Source organism: Hirundo rustica, chromosome 6 (genome assembly GCF_015227805.2).
Source record: "Hirundo rustica isolate bHirRus1 chromosome 6, bHirRus1.pri.v3, whole genome shotgun sequence".
NCBI lineage: Eukaryota > Metazoa > Chordata > Aves > Passeriformes > Hirundinidae > Hirundo > Hirundo rustica.
In genome coordinates, this window is record NC_053455.1 from 8,440,693 (window position 1) to 8,463,957 (window position 23,265).

General features: G+C 45.5%; 1 protein-coding gene across 11 annotated transcripts in view; it reads right to left on the bottom strand.

Moving 5' to 3' along the window:
* Positions 1-15,909, bottom strand: part of CEP170B (centrosomal protein 170B) — a 58,332-nt gene extending 42,423 nt beyond the window's left edge. For 8 of the 11 annotated variants that reach the window (XM_058420923.1, XM_058420922.1, XM_058420921.1 and 5 more), the window contains exons 1-3: positions 15,577-15,646; positions 14,188-14,323; positions 2,190-2,279 (exon numbers count right to left, since the gene is read on the bottom strand). In XM_058420923.1, the coding sequence (XP_058276906.1) occupies positions 2,190-2,279; positions 14,188-14,292 (195 nt within the window). In that variant the 5' untranslated portion in view covers positions 14,293-14,323; positions 15,577-15,646. Of the gene's footprint in view, positions 1-2,189; positions 2,280-14,187; positions 14,324-14,417; positions 14,557-15,231; positions 15,310-15,576; positions 15,647-15,890 lie in introns of those variants that run through there. The other 3 variants (XM_058420915.1, XM_058420914.1, XM_058420913.1) reach the window with 3 other exon arrangements.
* Between the last annotated feature and the right edge of the window lie 7,356 nt (positions 15,910-23,265).

The window sequence follows — 23,265 nt, forward strand, 5'->3', positions numbered from 1 at the left end:
CTCTCACAAACAAACCCACGTAGTTTTGCAATGACCTGGGCCAAATAAAAATCAGAAGGAGCTGAAGAAGCCCTGGAGTGCTGATGGGGATTAGCCACTCCCACAGCTGGATTTGAGGCACTCAGACACCAGGAGTTGCCCTACTTGGCAAGGTGGGATTCACCCAGCCTCTCACACCGGGAACCTGCTGCTGGGGCTTTGCGCCATTAATGCAAATGCAGCTGAGGAAACAAAATTATGCTCGAAAATGAATTTACATGTTTTCATGACTGCAGCACAGCCTTTTCCTTCTGCCTTCTCACCTCAGCCAAGCCAAACATGCATGATAAGACCTAGTATTAACCACAGAGGAAAAATAAATGCTAGAGCAGGAAACTAAAACCTCAGCAGACAACAGTCCCCAGTTTCCTGACAATTTACAGAAGAGCTGGGAAACAGGCCTGTAATTTCAGAATATAAACAGTGAAGCTAGTTAAAAGGCACAGAATTCCAATTTGCATTAAAGTTTTTAATATTAAAAAAAAACCCTACAACAGTCACATTTGGAACAGGAATAATTGTTTGCTGAATTTTCTTCAAAAAAGTCTGCAAGAACCCATTATCATAGTTACCTATTTGTCCATGTTTACTTTATTTAAAGTAACTTCAGTAAAACATTTAATCTGGATAGAAATGCTACCTTTAAAAACAAAAACCTCTGAACAGAGACTGCAGAATTACCTGAACATTATAATAAAAACAGTATAAAACATTTTGACAATTAATGTGAACCAGATTATCTAGCAAAGCCATATATTGCATTCCTGACTAGTCAAATACAAAATAAAATTCTGAAAATGGATTTAAAACCAAGGTCCTCAAAAGTGATTTCTTTAGTTTCAGGTGGGAAAACAAGTTTTTGTAGCAATTTTCAAATAAAGATACGGTTTGGACAAAATTTGGTTTGGCCACAACAGTCTTTTTCCACAGAAGTGTTTGATCAGACAGGCGCTGCTGTAACTTCCTTTTACTCCACTGCCTCTCTAAGCGTAAGTCTACTATTAAAATGTTGTAAATTCATATGCTTTAGCATGTGAAGATACAAAATAATTAGTGGCACAAGCCTTCCCTCCCTTGCAAGCAGAATCTTCAGCTGCTATTTTGCCACTGTGAGTTAAATTCCACAGCTTTTGAACCAGGGATCCAGCTAGAGTCCAGACCAGTTACTGGAAATATTCCCATTTCAGCAGAGCTCCGTGCCTTCAGCTATTAGGCTGAGAAGGATCAGCACTCATTCTTGCTGTGTTCAGATGCCAGAAGAGACAGAATGGTTGAGGGCTGCTTAAGCCACTGTTTTTCTACAAATTTCTGGGCTCATCTTGTGGTTTTGTGGCTGTGATGGTGGAGGGCTTCTAAGCCCAAACCAATGGCTACAGTTAAATCCCCATTGGGAAGACAATTATGTGAATCTAGCTTAGGCCTGCTCCAGCAGAGGAATAGCTCCAGTTGTATGAAGAAACTGCCATAACAGAGGCATGCTATGACGTTAGGACATTTTTAACAACAATGGTGTATTTAAATATGGAATTCAGGTGTCTAACACCACTGCATAAGTCAGACCAGAGCAAGGGTTAAGATTCAGTCAGGCTCAGTTCCCTCTTCTGTGCTCACGTTATTCCTCAGTCTTCACGTAAACGAGGTTCAAGGCAGGAAAAAGAGCAATTTTCATTATTAAAAAAAAAAAAAAAAAGTAGTTTTAAGAAGTTTCTCCCCAACAAAATTAAATGTCTCATCATCCCATAAATCACTCCATACACTGACAATTGAACCACCAAAAGGTCACCCTGCTCATGCTGAACAGCTGCTCCAGAATCTCCACCAATTTAAAGTTACCATCCCGACCATGAAACTGAATTTATTTCCTCCCCTTTTGCAAGAGGCTTTATGATTTTGTGAGCCCTGAAGCATTCTGCAAGGGCACCAGTAGAGAGGGAAAAAGCAATACAACATTCACCAAAGCTTTCCCCTCCCAAGATGAGATTCTACATGACCTCCACCTCAGGCCTTGCAAACAATTATGCATGTTTGGCTTAACTCATGCCAACAGCTGCAGTGACCCAAAAGGGTCTGAGAGCAGGATTCAGCGAGCACAGGAGCGCTTGCAGACTCAGCACAGGCCCCCCTGCCAGCTGGGAGGGTTTGGTACTTACTCCATTTAAGCTCCCGAGATCCTTCACCCAGTGCTCATCCTTCTCCTTGTCATAGTTGATTACAGCGTGCTGCTTATCCACACTGCGGGACTGGCAAGGGAAGCACAGCGAGCGTGAGACCGGTCAGGCAAAAGAGACACTGTTAATCAGAGCAACACTGAGACATTAAACTGGCTTGATATGGGGCAGGGGGACAGAGGGGGAAAGCAGGAAGGATTAAATACTATTTACTACCATAAAGAATTAAAGGATAAGCAGTAAATGCTTCCGTGGTTGTTTGCAGACTGTGAAGACAATACGCTATTTGCATGGAGAAGGGAAAAGAAAAAGTTCTTAAAAAATCGCTGAAGGCTGTCAAGACTATGCCATAATTTCAGAAAATTATATCAACATGCACTGAACAAAACCAGTCAAACTGAAAGCCTGGGGGGCAGGACCTGAGCCAGCATGAGCTAGAAGAGTTCCATTTTTCAACTGCTGAGGCCAATGGCCTCATCACTAGGGGTGCTCCTATGTGGGATCATTTCTTCCTATTTTTCAAAAAGAAAAAAAACAAAAACATTTTCTTGAGTTACAAACCAAACTTGATCCCCAAAATTTATACTGTTCCCAGGATTATGTCCTGGAAATGATTTAAATTCTAGGATGTGTTCCAAGTTTGAGAGAGGTTAGTAAACCTGTAATGATAAAGAAAGCAACTCCAGGAACATTTAAATTGTAAGCTGGGTTTGAGAACACTGAACTTGACAGTGATCTGGTGCCACTGGCTTTGTCACAATGCACAAGTAATGCACCTTATCTTCAAAACAGAGTGTGACACTTGAGCAGGCATCATGTCAGACTTCTGAAGACGTGCTAGTACAAGATCTATGCATAACTTTGAAATATGGTGTGTTACAGCTATAAAGACACCAGACTGTCTGTATTTAGACCTGCTGCCTCTCATAACAGGAATCCTTGCTGAAGTTGACCTCAGGCAGGAGCAGTCACTCTATCAGCACTTACACACAGCACTGAGACCTCCCTGGTATCTCAGACCAGGGGAGGGGAGGGCATGCTACTGGAGCAAGGAGACCAGTCAGGCTCCAGGTCAGCTAATCCTCATCCTCCTGGGCACCAACCAACGAGTTCTTGCTGAAAGTCCTTCCCTTTTGCCAAGTATAGACACATTGGTTTCCACAGCACCATTCTCAGCAAGACATGATCTGGCTTCTTGCAAGCATGCAGCGGCAAAGATTGTTTCAGGGCATTCCTTGGTGAAAACAAAAGAGGCTTTTTTCCACACAAACTGCTACTACTTGCACAAATTTCTTCTGGCCCTGCCAATGTCAAGCACATGGGAAGTATCACAACACCTGAGAAATGCCATCTCCTTCCCCTGCAGAGCATCCATCAGCCCAGGAGACACATCCTCCAGAACAACCCCGAAGTACCAATATGAAGCAAGCACATACCTGGCCAGAAGATTGCCCTTCCACCTTGCAATGTCCCTCACACTATTCATGACATGTCACCCCAAGCAGAGGCAGTGAGGACAGGGGCAAGTGACCCCATGCCTCCAGCTCCCTCACTAAAACAGTTATCCACATCCTTGCTGCACTTACAAGGAAGCATTTCATGCTTTGCTGCCCAGCTGAGGCTGCTCAGACAGCAATCACCTGCCCAAAGACACAAACAGAGGTGGGACAGGCAGAAACAAGGTAGCTGGGGACACCCCACCTGTGCCTCCATGCTGAGCACTAAGCATGAGAAGCAATACACAGCAATGCCCTCCCAGGAGGGGCACACACAAACTCACCCCCATGCCATCCCCACACCTGGTGTCGGACCCCGACCTCACGGCAGGGCAGGTCTGAAGCATTTGCAGTGAAGCTACTGCTTCTCTCTCTCATTATCCACATCAGATGCAGCTCCTCAGTGCATTTTTCAATGACCCAAGTGGCTGTGACAGGTGTATGCAGTGAGAAGTAAGGATAGTCGAGGGATATTGCCCAGGTCCTGCACCTCAGCACAAAGCCCTGAGGACAGGAGTGTCTCCAGGCACAGCCTCAGGTATCAAAGCAGCTGATGCTACACAAGCTGGGGTTGTTCCTGATCTGTCACATGGTCCCTCACTCCCTTTGGAGGGACAAAAGCCCAGAGTCTGTCCCCACAACAATCTGGCTGGCTGAGCACTGCTCTGGACTGGGGCTCCTGGAGGGCTCACCACACCTCACCTACAAAGCAGAGGGGGATGACCACCCTCTCTCCCTGTCCACGGGCATTTTGTACTATGCTTCATGCCACTGGAGTCAAAGACAACCATGCACAGGGGACCGTGCCTGCACAGCACAGAAGTTGTCTGTCTTCCCTGTGATCCCTCTACTGCTTGAAACTGTGGATGTCACTGCTCCCAGTGAGATACAAGGAAATGCTGATAAACTGGTGCAGCAGTGTTTGCTTTAGCTTTACACAGCACATCATGGAGTCTCATTTAAAGATTAACAGATTCTAAAGGCAGAACAAACCATTTAGCCCCCTTCCAAGGGCAGAAAGGCTTCCACCCCAAAAAGTTAACCCAGACAAAAAATTGGGACAGATCTGGTATCTGATTTTAAATGTATCACAGGTCACTTAAAAAGAAATTTATTTCTGGGAACCAGCTGTCTCTGAAAAATGCAATTTGCCCTGCATCTGACCCTGACGTAAGTGAGCACAGCCTTTGGTCTGCTGTGTTCTACAACAGCTGACTTCAGCCACTCAGGGGTCCCCAATCAGATGAGGGTCATCTCAGGGGAGCAGACATGTATTCCAGTAACATGATATTCTCCTCCATAAATGCAGGAAGAGGTCACCAAAGGAACCAATTTATGCCACCCTGTTTTCCAAGGAAGTTTCAGCTATGTTCAAGAAAGCCCATGGCAAAAGGATACAAAACATGCAAAATCTGACCCACAGTCTTCATACAACCTCTCAGCATCTCTTTAAGAGCACATCAGGAACAGGGCAAACTGTTACGCAGATTGCACTTCTGTGAAATTTCATGCTTTTGTGGAGAAGAGAGCAATTTTCTTAGTTTTGTTTATGTTAAGCTAGCAAACATCACAGGAACTGGCAGCAGGAGTTCCTAGGGGCCTGTCTCCAAGGAAACTCAACTTAAAATAACTAAAATCACACCTTATTTATTTTGATGCAGACTTGCCAAGGGTCACTCTTACTTGAGAGCTGAGGTGTGGTTTATTTCAACATCAGTCACATTTAACATAAACTGCTCTTGTGTGCAATAACAGCAGTAACCCAGTGGTTGACGGTGCTTTCCTCTCAGAGAGAAGCAGGCTCCCTCAATCCCACTTCTCATGAGGAGACTATCCAGTTTCCATGCTGGTAAAAGCTGAGAGCCCAAGGACAGTCACTTCAGCCCAGCAGGCCAGTGGTTTCTAAGGAGTGACCTGCTGAATCACAGAAAGTGATTTAAGAAGCCTGAGTCAACACATTACAGAGCTGCCCATGGGTGCAGAGCTCCCAGCCATCTGCAACTTCACTGGAAAGATTTTAGGCATCTATGAATTGAAAAACGGCAATTAAGTTGACTGAATCACTAATGTAAGAGTACTTCTAGCCTAAATGCACACGTGCACCAAACACTGAGTCTTGCTGAACGATCAGACATGACATCCACAACCAAAGGCAAGACCGATCCATCATAAGTAGACAAAGGGGTCCAAAATAAATAAAACAAACAAAAAAAACCCCCAGAATTTCCAATAAAGTCCTAATAAGAACCCTCAATCACCTATATTCCTATGTCAAGAGCAAAAAATAACCAGTACTTCTTTTGCAGTTAATCTGTTTCACCAGAAGAGCACTTGTGATGGGCTGAGCACAGTCCTGAGCTACAGGTAAGAGATCCAAACAACCAAACCAGAGCTGGAGCACCTCAGGGGAGGCTGAAAGGGGAAAAGAAGGAAGGGAGGTGTTCTCCTAAACAGTGGTGATCTTCAGGAAAGAAACAAGGCTACATTCTGAGAGGGTGGAAATGAAGAACATAGCATTCTCACCACGTCCCAACACTGGACCTGTTATCAAATGAAAACAACTCACAGGAAAACACGTGTGCTTTTCTGATTAAGAATATTTACCCTGCTCTGCAGGGAAAACATGTACACTGCTTTGTTACTACACTCAGCCCTCATCCAGGTCTGGAATTTCCAGACATTCAAATCACTTCCTAATATAAGGTTGTGTTGCTTTTCTGTCATACTATCCACCATGCATCATGTTTTAAATACCTAGCAGACAAAATGCAGACACAGCATATAACTGAGGATGGAGGTACTTTATATACAGCTCTTCCTTCTTCCAGGATCATATTAAGCAGATAGTCCAAAATACAGGAATGGCACCTGTGGGTCTGGCAGCCCCACAGTGGTACCAAGACTTGGGATCACCAGTCTCCAATCAGCCACACAATCAGGCAGCTCACTTGTGATTCTCAAAACTGCACACATCATCAAATCAGCAAAATCAGCTTCAAAAGCTTTCAGAAATCTCCACAGAGGCATAAATCACACTGTGGCTACGTGTGCTGCACATACCCTACAGCTTTGTGTTTGGTGAAGGGTCAGATCCAGACAACAGGGCACTGGGGATGAAAACATGAGCTGTAGAGATGCCAAGCAAAATCCACAAGGCAAAAAGACCTGCTTAGGAAGGCAGGAGGAAAAGCACAACCAGACAGCCTGCGTTTCCCCACAGGGCCAGGGAGCAGACACAGCTCAGCTGTCTGTGTAGATACAGATGCTACTTTTTTCTCAGGAGAATTACCATGGATGAAAACCTACTGGTTGGGGTTGAGATTTGGACCTCAGCCCTGCCAGTGCCGCAAGGCATCGTGGTATTGGAGATAAAATAAACAAACATGAGCAGTTTCCCTGGTCCTCACTGCAGTCTGCTGTGCACTTCTGGCACAAAATAACTGCAGCGTTCTGGTGGCAGCATGCAATAAAACAGTTGCTCAAATACTTTCCATAGTGAACAGGTTACATTTCTGCCAGTACTGTGCTCTGCACAAGTGTCCCGGTAAGGAAGTACAAAACTCTGCTGGTGCCCCACTTTAGAATCGAGACAGACAAAACAAAACAAACAAACAAAATTTTTTTAAAAAATCCCACTGCATTCTGGACTGAAATGCGAATTTTGCTCCTCAAAAGTACGAAGCTAGATAACATTTAATGACAGATGTGAACACTGGGTCCTCCTCTTTCACCACAAAGCATTTCACAGCATTGTGTGCATTGGCCCCTTCAGTACTTTTCCATAATATCAGTGAATGCTCCATCCTGCCCCAGGCTGGTTGCAAGTGTGTCACCCCTGTGGCAGTCTGTTCGCTCCCAGGGGCAGGTGCTGCCAGCTTCTAATGACTCTGCCTAAGCAGACAAATCTCTTCAGCAAGTGCAGCCACCTCATCCTGGGGCTGGACTCACTTTACAGCTCCCAGGCTGCAGAGGCTCCTGCCTTCAGCTTTGCTGCAGCCAAAATCATGGGCTTTGTGGATCTGTGGCTGAACCCGGGCCTGAGTATTCAGGCAAAAAATAAGGCACTGAACAAAAGAGAGAAATCCCCCAGGAAAATGAAACTGTAATCCCCACAGCTTGGCAAAGGGATTTGGAGGCTGGCACAGTTCCCATAAAAACTTAACCCGTTATTTAGGGATAAAATGGGTTTTTGCTTGCCGGTTCCCTGTTCCCAAAGTGAACTGGTTCAAGTGACCCAGGGTCAGATCCTGACCGCAGGCAGGGAGCATGCTGCCCACAGATGCACTGGCTTTCCCTTTGTTTAACATGGCCACCCAGGAGGAATGGAAAAGCATTGTTTTAGGTGGGACACAAGCCTGAATTTTTATAGTGCAGCTGAGCTGCTGCCTGGATCAGGATCTCATACAAGGAAGATACATGTCCCTTTTTTCTCTGCCCACTCCAGAGTGGGACAAACCCTCCCCGGCAGCCCAGGCTTCCAGCACCTTGCCAGATGCACAAAGCCCTCTCAACCCTAATAACCACCTGCCTTCAGCGCCACCATCACCTCTCTCCCTACCCTGCCTCCAGCAATGAACTCCCCTCCCAGGTCTGCAAGTCTTGCAATGCCTCCAGCCTCCTACACCCGTATGTCATCAGGCATCGTAACCTCCTCCCATCAACTGCACATTAACAGAACACAATGGGACAAGGAAGAGCCAAAAAAACAACTCTAGGCCTGGAAATACAGGATGTGCATCCTTCCTCCCACAGCTGCTGCCCCAGCACCTGGAAACACTACCTGTCAGAAAGCAGCACCTTCCCAAGGCTAGATCCAATTCCCTTCTGTAAGACACTTACTTCCTTTTCAACACCTAATTAATTACTCTTGGCAATTCCCAACAGCCAGGGACTAACTTAGGTGCTTGTTCAAACCCTCCGGATAACTGCAGCAAAAAAGCATGGGTGGGGCACCTCCCTGTCCCGACTACAGCTTCCCACTTCAGCCCTGCACTTCCATGGGGAAGGAGGTCCAGACAGAAAATCCAGCAGAGATTCCTCATGGCTTCTTCTGGGAGCTCCCAGTGCTGGAAATACATGAGCAATGGAGGGATACAACTTCAGTACTGAATCCACCTAGAAGGACCAGAAAAAAGATCATCTACCAAGTTCTCACCATCTGCTTCTTCCCAGCATAACGCTGAAGACAACTCACACCACACCTATACACACTTGTTTATGTATGCACTGACTAAACTACATAGGAGAGACATGGTATTATCAAGTATGGCCCAGGGAAGGCAGGATACATCAGGTCAATGAAACCTTAATTTGACCAGATGTCACACACAGGCAGAGTTCATCTTTGCACTCTATTATTTGTGGAGCACGCCGTGCACCCTGCATACCAGACACAGAACAGATCCTGCGGGGAAAAATACCCAGGAACGACACAATAACAGATTGCATCTTCATGCCTATGTACACAGGGGCAGAGGCAGGATTACACAGGCAGCCTTCAGCAGCCTTCACACTACTGTGTTGTAACCGCTCTGCAGTTGTAAACACTAGACTTAGCAGCCATAAGAATACTCCTTCAGTGCCTAGAATGCTTGTAATTCCCTGTCTTTTTAACAGCAAGCTAAAAAGATGAAAACGCAGTATTGTTACCTTTAATTGATTCACCAGAACGAATTCGTATGCTCAGCTCACAAGGCCCTACCACTTGAACTGACTAATTCGTATCATAAGCAGCATGTGAAGTCCCATCTGGACCAGTGACAGATGCTTGGCTAGGAGCTTTCACAGCTCTCTCCTGACACCAGAATAACAGCAAGTCTTGACCCATCTCAAGCCCAAGGGCGATGCTGCTCAGCAGCCACATCCTGTACTGCCCGCTTTGCCCACACCGAGCGGCTTCTGCCCTACGTACACCACCCTCTCCACTCTTCCAAGTCCTGCTGCTCCTCCTCTCACTCAGCACAAACAGAATCCTCGTTGCACTTCCTCACTTGGCCAAATCTTCATCTCTTGGCGAAGCTTTATAGAGTAGAAATCCAACCACTAGATGCAAAGATCTGACCTGTGGCTTCCTGAAACACAGGTGAAGAGGTTGAACAAGCATTCTGGAAGTATCATTACACTCTTGGCTTGTCCTTGCCCTTTCCTCGAAAGCTGCTTTGACCACTGAGTCAGGATGCCAGGTTAGGTGCACCCTGATCTAATCTAGCACAGCTGCTGTTACATCTATACCCCAGCCTTGTGAATACCTGCACCCAGCTCCTCTTTGCCCAGCCTGTGATACTTTTCCACTCCATCCCCTTGCCAACCTCACTCCCAGATGAAATTACTTAAAGCAATACTATCAAGTAAGTCCTTGCTGACCACATTCAAACTCCAGCTTTTATTGAAAGGTTTGGAACTTGGTCAAACACATTTAGGTTATTGATTAAGGGAAAAAAATAAAAACAAACCACCACCTCCAACCTAGTCATCCACTCTCGAAAAGCTTCACTGACCCAGCTCTACTACAATGCCAGAACTTCAAAGAACAGGCTAAATATACTTTTAAATAATTGACCTGAAGAAAACAGCATTTTTCTCAGAGTAGCTCACAGCAAAGACCAAAGAAGGGAGATAAATGACCGCATCCAGAACACACTGCCTAAAACAGATGCCTGGAAAATAAATCTCATCCCAAACAGATACAAAGTTTAGCAGAGTTATAAGCAATTGCAAACAGTGTCTCCTGACTGGAAATGGCAGGCTGTCTCAAAAGGCATACAGGATATAAAGGTATAAAACAGAAAGCACCATGCTGCCTGCACCTATTCCTGCTGTAACTCACACTCGTGTACAAACTCACCCAGTGTAGGACAATCCCATTCCCAGAGCATCACTCTAAAGGGAGGGAAATACTCTGGGGAACACTGGTTAAACATTTCTATTTCCCTAATTTTCCAGTAAACATCACTCTCAAGCAAAAACAGGGAAACCATGATACCGCTTTCCATTCTGCTAAATATTTACATTTAGAAAAAATGCAAAAAAGATATTTTGTTTAGGAGCAGAGGGGAATGTTTTAATGGTTAAGTGAAATTTTTGCAAATGTTTGTCCCCTGGGTATCCATCACACTAGGCAAGTGATCAAAGCTGATAAAAATGACAGCTACGTTTCCCAAGAAGGATGTTGGGAGGGAAAAATTATTTTCTTCAAGATGGTCCCAAAATTCTTTTATTTTTGATTTAAAAAAAAAGAGAAAAAAAGAGAGTAGTTCTTTTCAGAGCATAAATTCCTACCACCCCCAAGTTTCACATTAAAAACCCACACCAGTGCAAGTTAGTGAAGGTCCAGATTTCCACACTCCTGCAGTTTGTTGACTGTTACCTGAAGGAACAGCAAGGCTGTTGAAGAAATCACTTTTCTTAGAAAAAGAGCAGAAATAAGCCCTTGGCTCTGGTAGCAACACTGCATGCCAAGCTACAGCTACACTTCATGGCATTTTCACCCATGCAATAACATTCAAACTCAATGTAAATCTCGCATTTACTTGTACTAGAAGCTTTACAGGGCTGCAAAAACATTTAAAATCTTTCTAATCCTCTTAATAAGTATAGAAAATATCAAGGTAGATTATGTTTCCCCAGTATCAGACCTACTCAAATTTAAGATTAAAGACTCTGTGTTTCTTCACCTCTTTGTTGATCAGAAAGCAAATCCACTACTTGTATTATGAAATAAGAAAACCAGACAAAAACTAAAGCTTGATTGTTTGGTGACAAAGCTATCTTTTTTTGCTGTTTTAGAGATCTGATACATTGAGACAGCACATTCCAAGAAAATATCAAAAGACAAGACACTCTTAAAACAGTAAAATGAGAAAGGCAAGACTGCAGGTCTCCAGGACAAGGATTATCTCCGTGAGGTATGTTTGAGCACCTTGTTACACAGGGTCTCAGCAGGGAACCACAAACCATATCACGATGAAATCAATAAGCAGTAGCAGCCTTAGAGATTAAAAAACACTGACCAGGTCACCCAGTCACTGCCAGTCTCTTCCCAGCTGTGCACATCAAAGGATTAAATGCCAATATTTCGAAATATATATGGAAAATAACCATGCAGTGAATATACTGTTCCAGGGTCAGAATCACAGAAATACTACAGGGTGCAAACAACTGCCACAAGAGCTCTGTCCATCTGCTCTGATAACTGCCCTGCTTCTTAAGCTTCCCCTAAGACAAATGATTGTGCCAGTCTGCACAACGATTTTGTGACATGGACAGTCACAGCAGGGAAAAAGTCTATTTTTAGATCTCATCCTCCATCTGCTCACACACAATTCTACTTGGATATCAAGTCTCTCTGTTCACAGTTTCTCTTCTAAACTCAGTCGTACTACAACAATTTCATCTGGAGCCCCAGGTAGCTCTGGAAAACATCTTTATAAGCAAATGGCTAGGAAAAGAATGTGCTGTGCTGTTCAAAACAAGACCTTGCATGTGAGCCTAGAAAAAGCTTTATTACTGGAGATAGCATACCAGTATGTTTATAAAGGGTCACATGTAGCTCACCCCATGAACACAAGCTGCTGGCTTTTACAGACAACCCAGAGCCTCCACTCTGGTGAAATAATGGAAGCCTCTTTTAATACCACCCACCACCTGTGAGCTCCCAGATACAACTGTTTCACAGATATACCTGTCTCCTCCAGGAATCTCAATTCATTTACCTTGTAGAAAAGTGCAAGGCAAACGAAGAGCATTACAAGGCTGGGTACTCCACAAGCAACACTGACAAGCCAGCTCAGACTTCCAAGGAAGCATGAAATATTCTGGTTGGTATGGAGTGGCTCCCAATCCACAACATCCAGTTAACCCCATAAGCAACCAGAGAAACAAGCTGTCCATTTTAAGTATAACTGCTATTTGAATCCTTGTATTTTAGAATGCACAGCTTGAGACGTGACTTCCAGAGTACTGAAAGCTGACGGTAAAAAAAAACAAAACAAAACAAAACAAACCACCAAAAAACAACAACCCCCACAAGTTCCTTCACAAGATATTAAGATGGGCAGCCTAAAACTCAGACCATTTCTGGAAACCAGGGCCACTGTGTGTTTTCTCCCTTCAAGTCCTGAGAGAAGATGGCAATCAGGTTCCCGAGCAGCAAAATGCAGATGTACAGCAAATATCAGGATGCTTTTAATGTCTCACCTTTACACGCCTCACCAGCCAGACATGTAGAAACATGAAGTAAGAGATAGTGTGATTCATGGGAGAACCCAAATAAACCATCTTATGTGGAACAGGAGCTCCTGACTGTACCACCGCAGCACAGCCGTGCCACTCACTGCCAGCAGGTACAGCAGGACAGACACTGCAAGCTCTCCTCTTGTGGACAGTGACATTTTTTTAAAGCTAGACAGCACCCTGCCCTTCAAGTACACCTCATACAAGAGCTTCTGCCTCTCTAAACAGACCTCCTACTAACATATCATACAAATTCCCTGCAGCAACTACAAAGGCAGCCTCCTCAGCAAATCCTCAGCACAGCATTTAGGACATACCTGTGATCAGGTCAGCAGTGGAAATTATGAGGAGGGAGTCTCCATGGTGCAGGCAGCTTCCTAATTTTGTCACCAACAGGAACATCTGCCACCTTCACAAAGGGGCAACAGGGGGACGGGCAGGTGCAACAGAACTTTTTTTTTTTTTGCACTTAAGTACTCATGGCATGGGTCTGGCAGAAGCACTAATTTAATTCTGAGCTTCTACAAATTCCTGAGCTAAACTGCTCCTGTCAAAAGCTCTTTGCAAGATTCCAGCTCCATTTGTCCGAAGTGACATCTACTACATTATGCTGTCAAACATCAGACCACAGTCAACACTTCAGACATGCTGGATTAGGTCCAGCAGAGACACATGCTGGTATGGAAAGTACTAACAGAAGCTGAAAGTTTGCCCAAGTAACACAATTGCTTTGGGAAGAGGTCACCAGCCTACTCAGCCCACCAAAACAGATTTTCTCTGCTAAACATCATATTTTCTACCATGGTAAAAACAAGTGAGAAATACCAGCATAAATAATTTAATAAAACTTAAAGGGAAAAACAGGTAAACAAAAAACCCTGCCTGCATTCAAATCACATGTAAACAGCGCATGTATTAAAAGCTAAAAAATCCAGCAGCATAATCGCAGATCAGGACAGAATGGTATGTCTTTGTTTATTGCTTCTAGTAGCATCAAGACAGTTAATCTATTTGATTAATCTCCCACCACTACGGATCCTCTCCATCTGATGACATGGCAATTTGAAAACCTCACTTGCGCTGTCACAAACATGAAGTCTTCAAGGGAAACACAGACTCAGGATGAAAAGAGGAAGCTTCTTTTAAAAGGTGTCACTTGAAGAAAGCATCAAACATCTCTACAGATCCCCGGCATTACATGTGCATCTACTGCATCTTCAGGAGAAATAATTACAAAAAAAGAGCTGTGTTACCTGGAGCATCAGTTCGCAGTCATCTCTGCCAACAAATATCATCTCCCGAGGGAGCCGATGGCGAATGCCAGTGCTGCTCACCAAGAACCACGAAGTCACGCTCATTTTGGCGCTTGGCACTTAACCTTTATACATCCTAAACACAAAAAAAAAATCACAAGACACAGCGAGCTATTAATGAAGTGTGCAAGTACAACAGTGTGTAGCCGCCGTTGCCAATTTCTCTCTACCATAGGACCCAAAGCTGCCTCATGGACTTGTGTTCCTATCTGAAGTCTCTGGTGACAACAAGCAGTTGTGAAGTGTCTGCCAGGACCTGCTGCCCATGTGCCATGGGCAGGAGCTCTGCAGCCCTGGAAATATTCCCACGGCAAAGTAAGACTAGGGAGCTGAAAAAAGGATTGTTTAAAAAATTGAAGCATCCAGCTGAATCCAATCAATGAAATGATGAAATATTTGGTGGAGGGGATAAAAAGAGAAAACAAAGATCTCATTTCCAGAACATTTCCTCTTGCTACCACAGCGCTACACAGCTTGAGCTTCTATCATCAAAGATGCGGAGCAGCACATCAGCGAGGTGACATAACGTGGCTCCTCTAACCTTTCACAGTGCATCCCCAGGAGCGCTTACACCAGCGCTAGGAAAGAGGAGACCGACCTCCCTATTGCGCTTCCCACTTCCACACTGATGTAAGTTGGGAGCCCACAAATCCTTCCTTCCTTCCTTCCTCCCTCGCTGCACGGCCGGTCCAAACACCAAACCGCTCTGCTACCCCAGGACAGGAAACACAGGCTGCGATTCCCACCGGGGGTTTCGGTGCCCAGCAGGCGGAGGGGCGGCAGCCGTGACCTGCGTGCGGCACTCACCGGGCACCCTCCCGGCCACACCTGTTTGTTGTCGCTGCTCCAGCCCGGCTGAGAGCAGCCTGTTCCTGCGGCCTCTCCGCCCGCCTCTCCCACAACATCTCATTTTCCTCTCCCCGGCTGAAGGAAGGAAGGAAGATTCAGCGGCACACGCCAGCCTCTCGCCTTCCCCTCACCCACCTCCCGGGCTCCCAGCTGCATTCCTAAGCGCACCGGGGGAAGGACATCTCCATTTTCCCCGGGCTGCGCGGCGCTCCCCGGCCCGACCGCCGCCTCACCGGCCCCGGCGGCCCCGGGGCGCGCAGGTGGGGATGAGGGAGCTCCGCGGGGGACGGGGACAGCCCGCACGGCCCCGCCGCCTCCCTGCCGCTCCGGGAGCCGCCGCTCCGGGCTGCCGCGCCCGTGTCGCGACATGCGGGCGGCCCCGACGCACCGCGGCCCCGACAAAGCGCCCGGGAAGGGGGAGCCGGGAGCCGCCGGCACGGCTCTTCGTGCGCGGGCCCCGCAGCCCCCCGCCCGCCCTACCTGCTGCGGCCCTCGGCGCGGTGGCAGCCGGGCACCGCGCCCCGCCAGCCGGCTCTGCCTGCCCCGCGGGCCGCTCCCGGCGCCCGCCCCGCTCCGCCCCCGCGCCGCAGGTTCCCGACGTCAGGAGGCGGCTCCAGCCCTGCCGGGCCCGGCCGGGGGAGGCGGCGGTTCCGCGGCCGGGCCCGCGGCCGGCTCGGCGGCGCTCGCGGGGCACCTGAGCGGCAGGTGCGGGCCCGGCGCTGGTCCTGTGGCATCGCTGCAGGGACGCAACCATGGGAGAGGATGGGTTGGAAGGGGCCTTAAAGGTCATCTACCTTAAAGGTCATCTATCCTGCCACCGTGGGCAGCGATGCCAACCACCGGATTAGGTTGTTCAAAGGTGTGTCCAGCCTGGCCTTGAACATCTGCAGGGATGTGGCATCCACAGCTTCTCCAGGAAGCCTGTGCCAGTGCCATGCCCTGAATCAGCATCCCTCACTTCGGGCTCTCAGAGGGGCTCAGTGAATGCCAGCAGAGCTTCTGGCACCTCTCTGGCCAGGGTGCAGCCATCCTTGACCTGGGAAGGTCCAACATGCAAGGTTGATGCCATGGCACTGGAGATGCTGCCTCTGCTAGACGCTGGGACCAGATCCAACCCCAGCCACTTCTTCCACCCAAGTGAGCCCCAACACAGCCTCTTCTCACACCCAAATCCCAACAACAGCCACTTCTCTAGCCCAAGTCCCAGCACAGCCTCTCCAGCCACCCAAATGAGCCTCAGCACCAGTCTCTCTCATGCTCCATGAGGCTGCAGGTTGGCGTCCATGTCCACATACACTCCTTGTCCTCTTGCTGGGTAGCATATAGGTGCAGTTGGCAGGACTGAGTTCATCTTGAGCATCTAACCATGAAATAAGACCCTGAAATGGGTGCTGTGAAAGGACATGCCATTTTATAAGTTCTTTTCATCTGTAGGTAACCAGAAAATTCTGAAGAACAGTAAGTGCAGCAAGAGATGGCAACTTTTTCTCCCATTGTGAGGGACATTGAGTATCATGGTAAAGCTTTCTCAAGAGACCCCCCAGCTCCTGCAGATGTCAGTGGAGCTGCAAAGGGCAGCAGCTTAACACTAGTTCTCTGGCTCCAGCTGACACAGGCTGCTAAGGGAAGACTATGGGAAGACACCAAGTTCATAGTGATGTTTCTCCAGGCTCATATTCCAGCTTAGCATTTGTACACCATGCATTTGCATTTGAGTATCGTTTCTCAGTCACGTGCAAGAACTTTTCATGGTGTCCTCAGTGGTTGTGTACTTTGGAATTTTGGCTTAGGATGTGATCTTAATAAAGTCTGATGGCATGGAAACCACAGGTCCGGCACACCACTTGCAGGAGGTGGCCCTTTAGCCACATCACTTCTTGGGCTTACTCCTGGTTTATATCTTTGCTGCAAAGCTGAGGAGCCAGGAAGGGCAAAGTGAACTGCAGCAGGACTGTAAGGAGGGAAGGAAAACAGCATTTCTTTTTCCTCCTCTTTCTGAAGAGCAGTAGGACTTTGTTATTATTTAATTAAGAGTATTATTGCCTTCTTTAATCAACATTTGACTTCTTTCTTGGCAGATACGTCATGCCCCAGGGTGATTTCAGGGTACCATTATCTTCAAAGTCTTTGAAGCTGCTGGCTGAGCTGCAGCATCTGTGTTTTATTGGAGTGCTCTTGGTCTCTGCTTGGAGCAGAACACCACACCCTTGCAGCATGCCGTGTCCCTCAGACACCAGGCAGGAGGATGGAGGGAGCAGCTGCCGCTTCCACGGCGCTTTGAAGGCTTTTGTATTGAGTGCTGCCATGAAGTAATAAAAATCCTTTATAAATAAAAATGGACTTCTACCCTATTTTGCCAGCTCATCCTGTCATTGGATGATGTTTTATTATTAATTTAACTGACCTATAGCTTAATTTTTTTATAGATATTATTCACTTCTTTCTGAACTACATCTATTTACTGGAGAGGCTGCTCTATGAACCGATCTGTAGAGCATCTCTACTCCTCGAAGAAAGCAGGATAATTTACTTCTTTATACAAGCCTGCCATCTAGGCAAATCTTTGTTATAAGTTGCTATAAAAAGGTTAGTGTTTGCTTTAGTCTCTCTTTAAGCCCAGTTTTACCATGCATTTATCCAAGTGTATTTATTTGAGCAGTCAGTCAGTACTTCAGCGTTTATAGAGAAGAAAAAAGTCCCTGTTCCCACCAAGTGTCTTCTGACCTGACTGAAGATGTAGTCTAGGCCAATACCCTGGGCCTGGCTGAATGCTGCATTGCAGCCTCTTTATTTTATTCCAGTGATCTAAAAGGAATAAAAAAGGTAATAAGTGGAGTCTTTCCTTTGCCTCACCCCTCCAACAAGTGTGTGGGCAGCATATCCTGGTACTTCACTGTCATCTTTAAATCCCAGTCAGAGCATATGTCCATGGGGAAGACAAGCTGCTGCACCTGTACAAAGACTGCTGTACTTAGAGTTTTACATTTTTTTTCCTATTGAAATGAGCCCTTTTGGCAAGCAGTGTAGCCCTTGGGCTACTCAACCCCTCAGGCTAGCCAAACATACAACACCATAAAAGTGACAGAAAACCACTTCTTCCTGCGAGGAGGAGGAAAGGCTGGGGAAAGACTTCACAAAGTTGCGTGGTGCAGCAGCGCAATGTGGCTCACGCTAAATTTGGGGCGTATGTTTATCATGCAAATCCCTCTACCTTCATCTACGGCATTGCCACCTTCTGCTACAGGGGACATGCTCTCTCAGCTGTGTTAACCTGCATGGCCCAGGTGGCTGGAGGTTCACTGCTCTGTATGATGTGCAGATGCAGAGTAATGACCAGTCCCTGTTCCAGAGCACTCATATTGCCAGTAAACAAGGAGGTTGAAGGCAAGGTAAAATGTCCAGGCAGCAGAATTAACAGGTCACAGGACAATCTGTATGCAGAGCTGTTGAATCAGGTCATCTACTCCACTGAAACACTTTCTGTCTGACACCCTGAACCCACAGCTATCACAGCTTGGTGCAGAACCACTTCAGATCCCTGCTTCAAAACAAAGATCCCACCATCCCCCAAGGAGGTGAACTAAATCAAGCTCTTGTTGGCAGGCTCTGGTGTGAAGGAGATTTTTGACAGAGTTGCCAAACAAGAGCTGCATCTTGCTGCAGAGGAGGCTTCTGTTCCAGACCGATCATAGCCTGATCCAGATGTCCTGTGTGGCTTCCCCTCTGAAGGGCAGGTTTCCCTGTCCATGAGCTAAGGGAAAAAAACCCTAATTCTAGTTATTCCTTAGATATCAGCATGGTAGGTAGCTTATAAATAAAGCTGTGCAGGACTGCTAAGTGAACGTGGCCTGATTAACTCTTTGCAGGCTGGCTGAAATCCAGTGTGCACAGCTCCATGCACACACATTCATGGGCACACATGCCAGTTATGAATTCCTGACTACTTTGCATCCAAGGGCTGTAGAAGTAGTTGTCAGGCACTGTTCCCCAAGATTATTTCATTTGTTCTTTGTTAACTCACTTTGAGAAGCATCAGGAGAGGTTCACAAGTAGGTCATGCAGGGTTTCTTAACCACTTCTTCATTTGAATGGATTCTGCTCCTCAGTGATTACTTTCTTTCCCAGAAAGCCAAAGTTGGACCCATGCCAGTTCTTTGGGCCCTGCTGCAGGGAGATGAGTGCCTGCACCATTCTCTCTTCAGGTCAGGATTTCTGCCTGGATTTTTACTGTAACCAGGAAATATCTGTGGGCTTTTGCAAGAGAATGCTGCGGGTCTGGACCTGTGTACTTCACACAGCTAATGGTGCTTCTGGCTGACAGCAGAAAGGGCAGAATTGAGCCCTTTCCTGTGGAGCCTGAGACCAAAGCTTTTCATCACTGGTTCTGGGTATCAGCATGAGCTGGATCAGCTGATAACATACAAATAATTCCCCCCTCTGAATATCCACCTTCTAAGCGTCATTTCAAAAATATTTTCCTTGATTCGTTTTTTTTTTTAGTTTGTTCATTTCTTGCTGATTGTTGGTTTTAAATGACTAAAACTAATTCTTTTTAAATGGATGTTTATCTTAATTTTAGTTTGCTTGGTGTAGGAACCTTGCTGAGCTGAGTTTGGAGCAGCAAAAGCAATCTACCCCTCCTCTCTAAGCACCAATCCTTCTCTCTGCCCAGTACCTCGCTTGTGCTGGTTGCCAACATTCTCGTCTCCTGTACAGCCAGGAACAGGCCCCAACCCTGCCCAGTCAACTGGAAAACAATAAGACCATTCATGTGCATGGTTATTCCCTGCCATAAACGTTTGCAGAAATACAGTCTGACTGGGACAGGCTTCTGTCATTTGGATGATTCTACGAGATGGCTTTTTACAACACTTGTGGTTTTAACCTGTTTATTAACCAGTTATGGGGACAGATTCTTAGCTGGAGCGTGGCAGCATTGCCCAAAACTTTAGCTGGGCATCTTTAGTTTGGCATCTTTGTTTTACACCAGCTGGAAAATTTTTCTTGCATTTGTTTTTCCCCCACAGCATAGTCCTACATACCAACATGAAATTTAATTTTACTACCGTGGAATTTACTAAAATAAACCCCCATTTATGTTAACACTTCTTTTCAGAATGTGCAGTATGGCCTTCTCCAGTCATCCTCTTTTATTCCCCAGCTAACCCACAAAAAATATTTTATTTTTCTTACGGAAAGGAATTTGAACAACTATTTTTAATTTATGACCCTCATAACTTGTGGCAGGGGAGCAGGGAGAATTATCAGTGCAATAAAAGAATGGAGCTGGTTTAGTGTGAACATTGTCAGAATGTCTCATCTAGGATCTGTGTGGTATAAAACTTCACTGAAAGAATTAAAACATACGCTTAAGTGATCTCGTTTTGGGGGGGTTTAATTAGTAAAAGCTCGGCAATGATGATGTCGTGCTGTCTGATGAGATTAGGTCAGATTATACATAGTTGTATGGTGTGGCATCTTAAACGGGAATCACCTTATGGCAAGTCGGTGCCATTTCAATATCACATTTAAAGAAATAGCTTCTCAGGGAAAGTTGATTGGTTTCATAAGAGAAGCAGCAGGGTTTTGTGGCCTCCTGTGTGGGAGAATGGGAACAACAGGCAGCTTGAGATCGTCTCTATTTCAGGGTTTTTTTTCCTCTTTTTCGTTCAATTAATTTTCATGTATGTTTGTATTTCTTATAAAAAGCTTGCAAACCTATTTAAACAGAAAAATTATTTCACATGGCCTGGAGAACCCAACACAACACGCATGGCCAGAGGCCTGTACTTTGCCCTCCCAACCATGAACAAATTCTTTCTCCTCTTCCTCTGTGGTTGTTATTATAATGCAAAGGCAGGAATATTTGGTTGAATGCCAGAAATGCAGGATTTCCTTAAGTAGTTTTTGCTGCAGAAACCACCTCTTTTCTTTTCCTTTCTCTTCCCTAGTACTCCACTCATTCACTTGCACATTTTTGGGTCCAACCCAAGGTTTATTTTGCAAGTACATTCATTGCAGACTCTGTTCCATGCAGGTGATCCTCTGCTACCCTTTCCCAAGGGTCCACTTAGTCAGAAGACTCTTTATAGAACTTCTCCCACTGGTTCAATTTTCTGTGTTTTTAGGAAAATCCTCCTCATATTTAGTTCAGTGGGGCTGTTTGATGAAAATTCATGAGGATTGTAAAAATCCTAGTTCAAAATGAAATATCAGTTTCCACTAAAGAAAACCAACATAGTCATTCAACAGGATCTCACTGATTTATGAACTATACAAGGTTGCTCCTTGCCTAAGAGACTTATTAAGACAAGACTTAGAGACTCAGCAATGGGTGAATGAGAAGTTGTGGAAAAGAAGTCATTCCTGTATGATTTGAATAAATTCATGCATTTGAATGGGAATCCAAGACCAATAAACTTTTTTTTTTTTTTTTCCCCTGATGTTATAAAGAAGAACATTTTAGTACAGTTGCACCTCTAAAGCAATCATTATTATTATCTCTGTAGACAAGTGTTTGCTCTGCTGACTGACACTAGGTCATGCCACTCTGGTTTAATGAAATTGTCAGTTCTGCTTGAAACTATCTTCTTGGTTTCTTGCATTGTCATTTTTGCCTGCAAGATGAAAAGCTTTGATGAAATATTTAATAGGTGCATGTAAAAAATATATAGTTCCCCTTAAATTGAAGACTATGTCTTCAGTAATATCCAGTGTTGTGGCAAAGGCCTTACAGGAAGAGAAGGTTCCTAATTTGCTGCCCTGCAGGGAATAAATTATTGAATCGCTTGGAGATTCACATATTTTCTGCCCTGTGAAGTTAAAAACATACTCCACTGTGCTGATCTTTAGTGATGCTCTTTCTTCACTTGAGAATGGTGGAAGAATGCTATGAATGTGGAAGAGAAGGTCAGCAGTGTCAGGAGGAGCCAGCCTGCTTTGATGGGGTCAACTGTAGGGGCAACTTTAGTAATTTATAGCATGCAAGCCATCAGCTGGAGATTTATATGCTTGTCAGGCATTTTATGAGGGCTCATCAGAGTAATATTTATTTCTTTGGAGGAAACAGTTGTACTACCAGCACCGTTGGAGAATAAAAGCCACAAGCAGGAGACCAACAGAGCAGTATTTTTGAGATGTAGTAGTGGCTTCATTACATGCTGATTCTTAAAAGCTTCAGGATACTTTAGAATAATCTTCTTTAGTCAGCAGGTGCATGAACTGCCATGTGTTCCACATTCATTAAATCGTCTTAAAACCCTGCAAAAAATGCACATTTTCTGACTGCACACACATGGCTCGTGGCTGTCCTTCTCAGCTCAGAGTTTCTGAGTAGAAGCTCCATTTATTTCAGGTAAACAGAGTGATCATGACTGAAACAAGCTCTCAGGTAAGCTGGGCACAGATCTCTGTATCATTGCAACGCTCCTGGCAAGACTCAGGTTCCCGGGTATTTCCATGCTGGTGAAATTAGTTCCCAAGAATTGGTTGTGGGAGGTTGAGACAGTTGATCAAGGAAGGCTAAGTGACATTTGAACAAAAAAGAGAGGTACCACAGTCTTGATTATCTGCCAAGCATGAAGCAATTGTTCACTTCCTACACACACAGGCTGCTTTGTTTAAATTGTCCAGAAGAGAATCAGAATGCCTCTTGCCTCTACTAAGTTTCACAATCTTGAACAATTTTTTTTTTTTTAAATAATTTTTTTTTTTGAGATAAATAAAATTCTGGGCCCTTTCAATACCTATACTTATAGGATAGATGCTTGCTGGGAGATAATGGCACCATACAACTCCCTTTGTTAATAATCAGTTTTCAGTGTTTGGGGCTGAATTGCATTTTCTGCAGGGAAAGCTTTAGCATAGAGAACTCTGAACTTACCACATCTGGCCACTGCAGGCAGAAAGACCATGTTATAGCTTTGTGGCCAGATCTAATATCAGAGGGTGCAGGAGCTCTCAGAGAAGGATCCAGTCACCAGCTTTGACTGATGCCTCTGCCTGTGGCAGAGCAGATTTGTGCAGGTTTCTCCTTTTTTTCAAAGACTCCTGCGCCTCCCTGGCAGCAGTTGCAGAGAAGAGGAGGTTGATAAAACCAGCAAGCAGCATCTCTAGGAAAAAACAGTGACTGCCACACCAGTCATTGCTGGTCACACCTGCCCCCAGGCT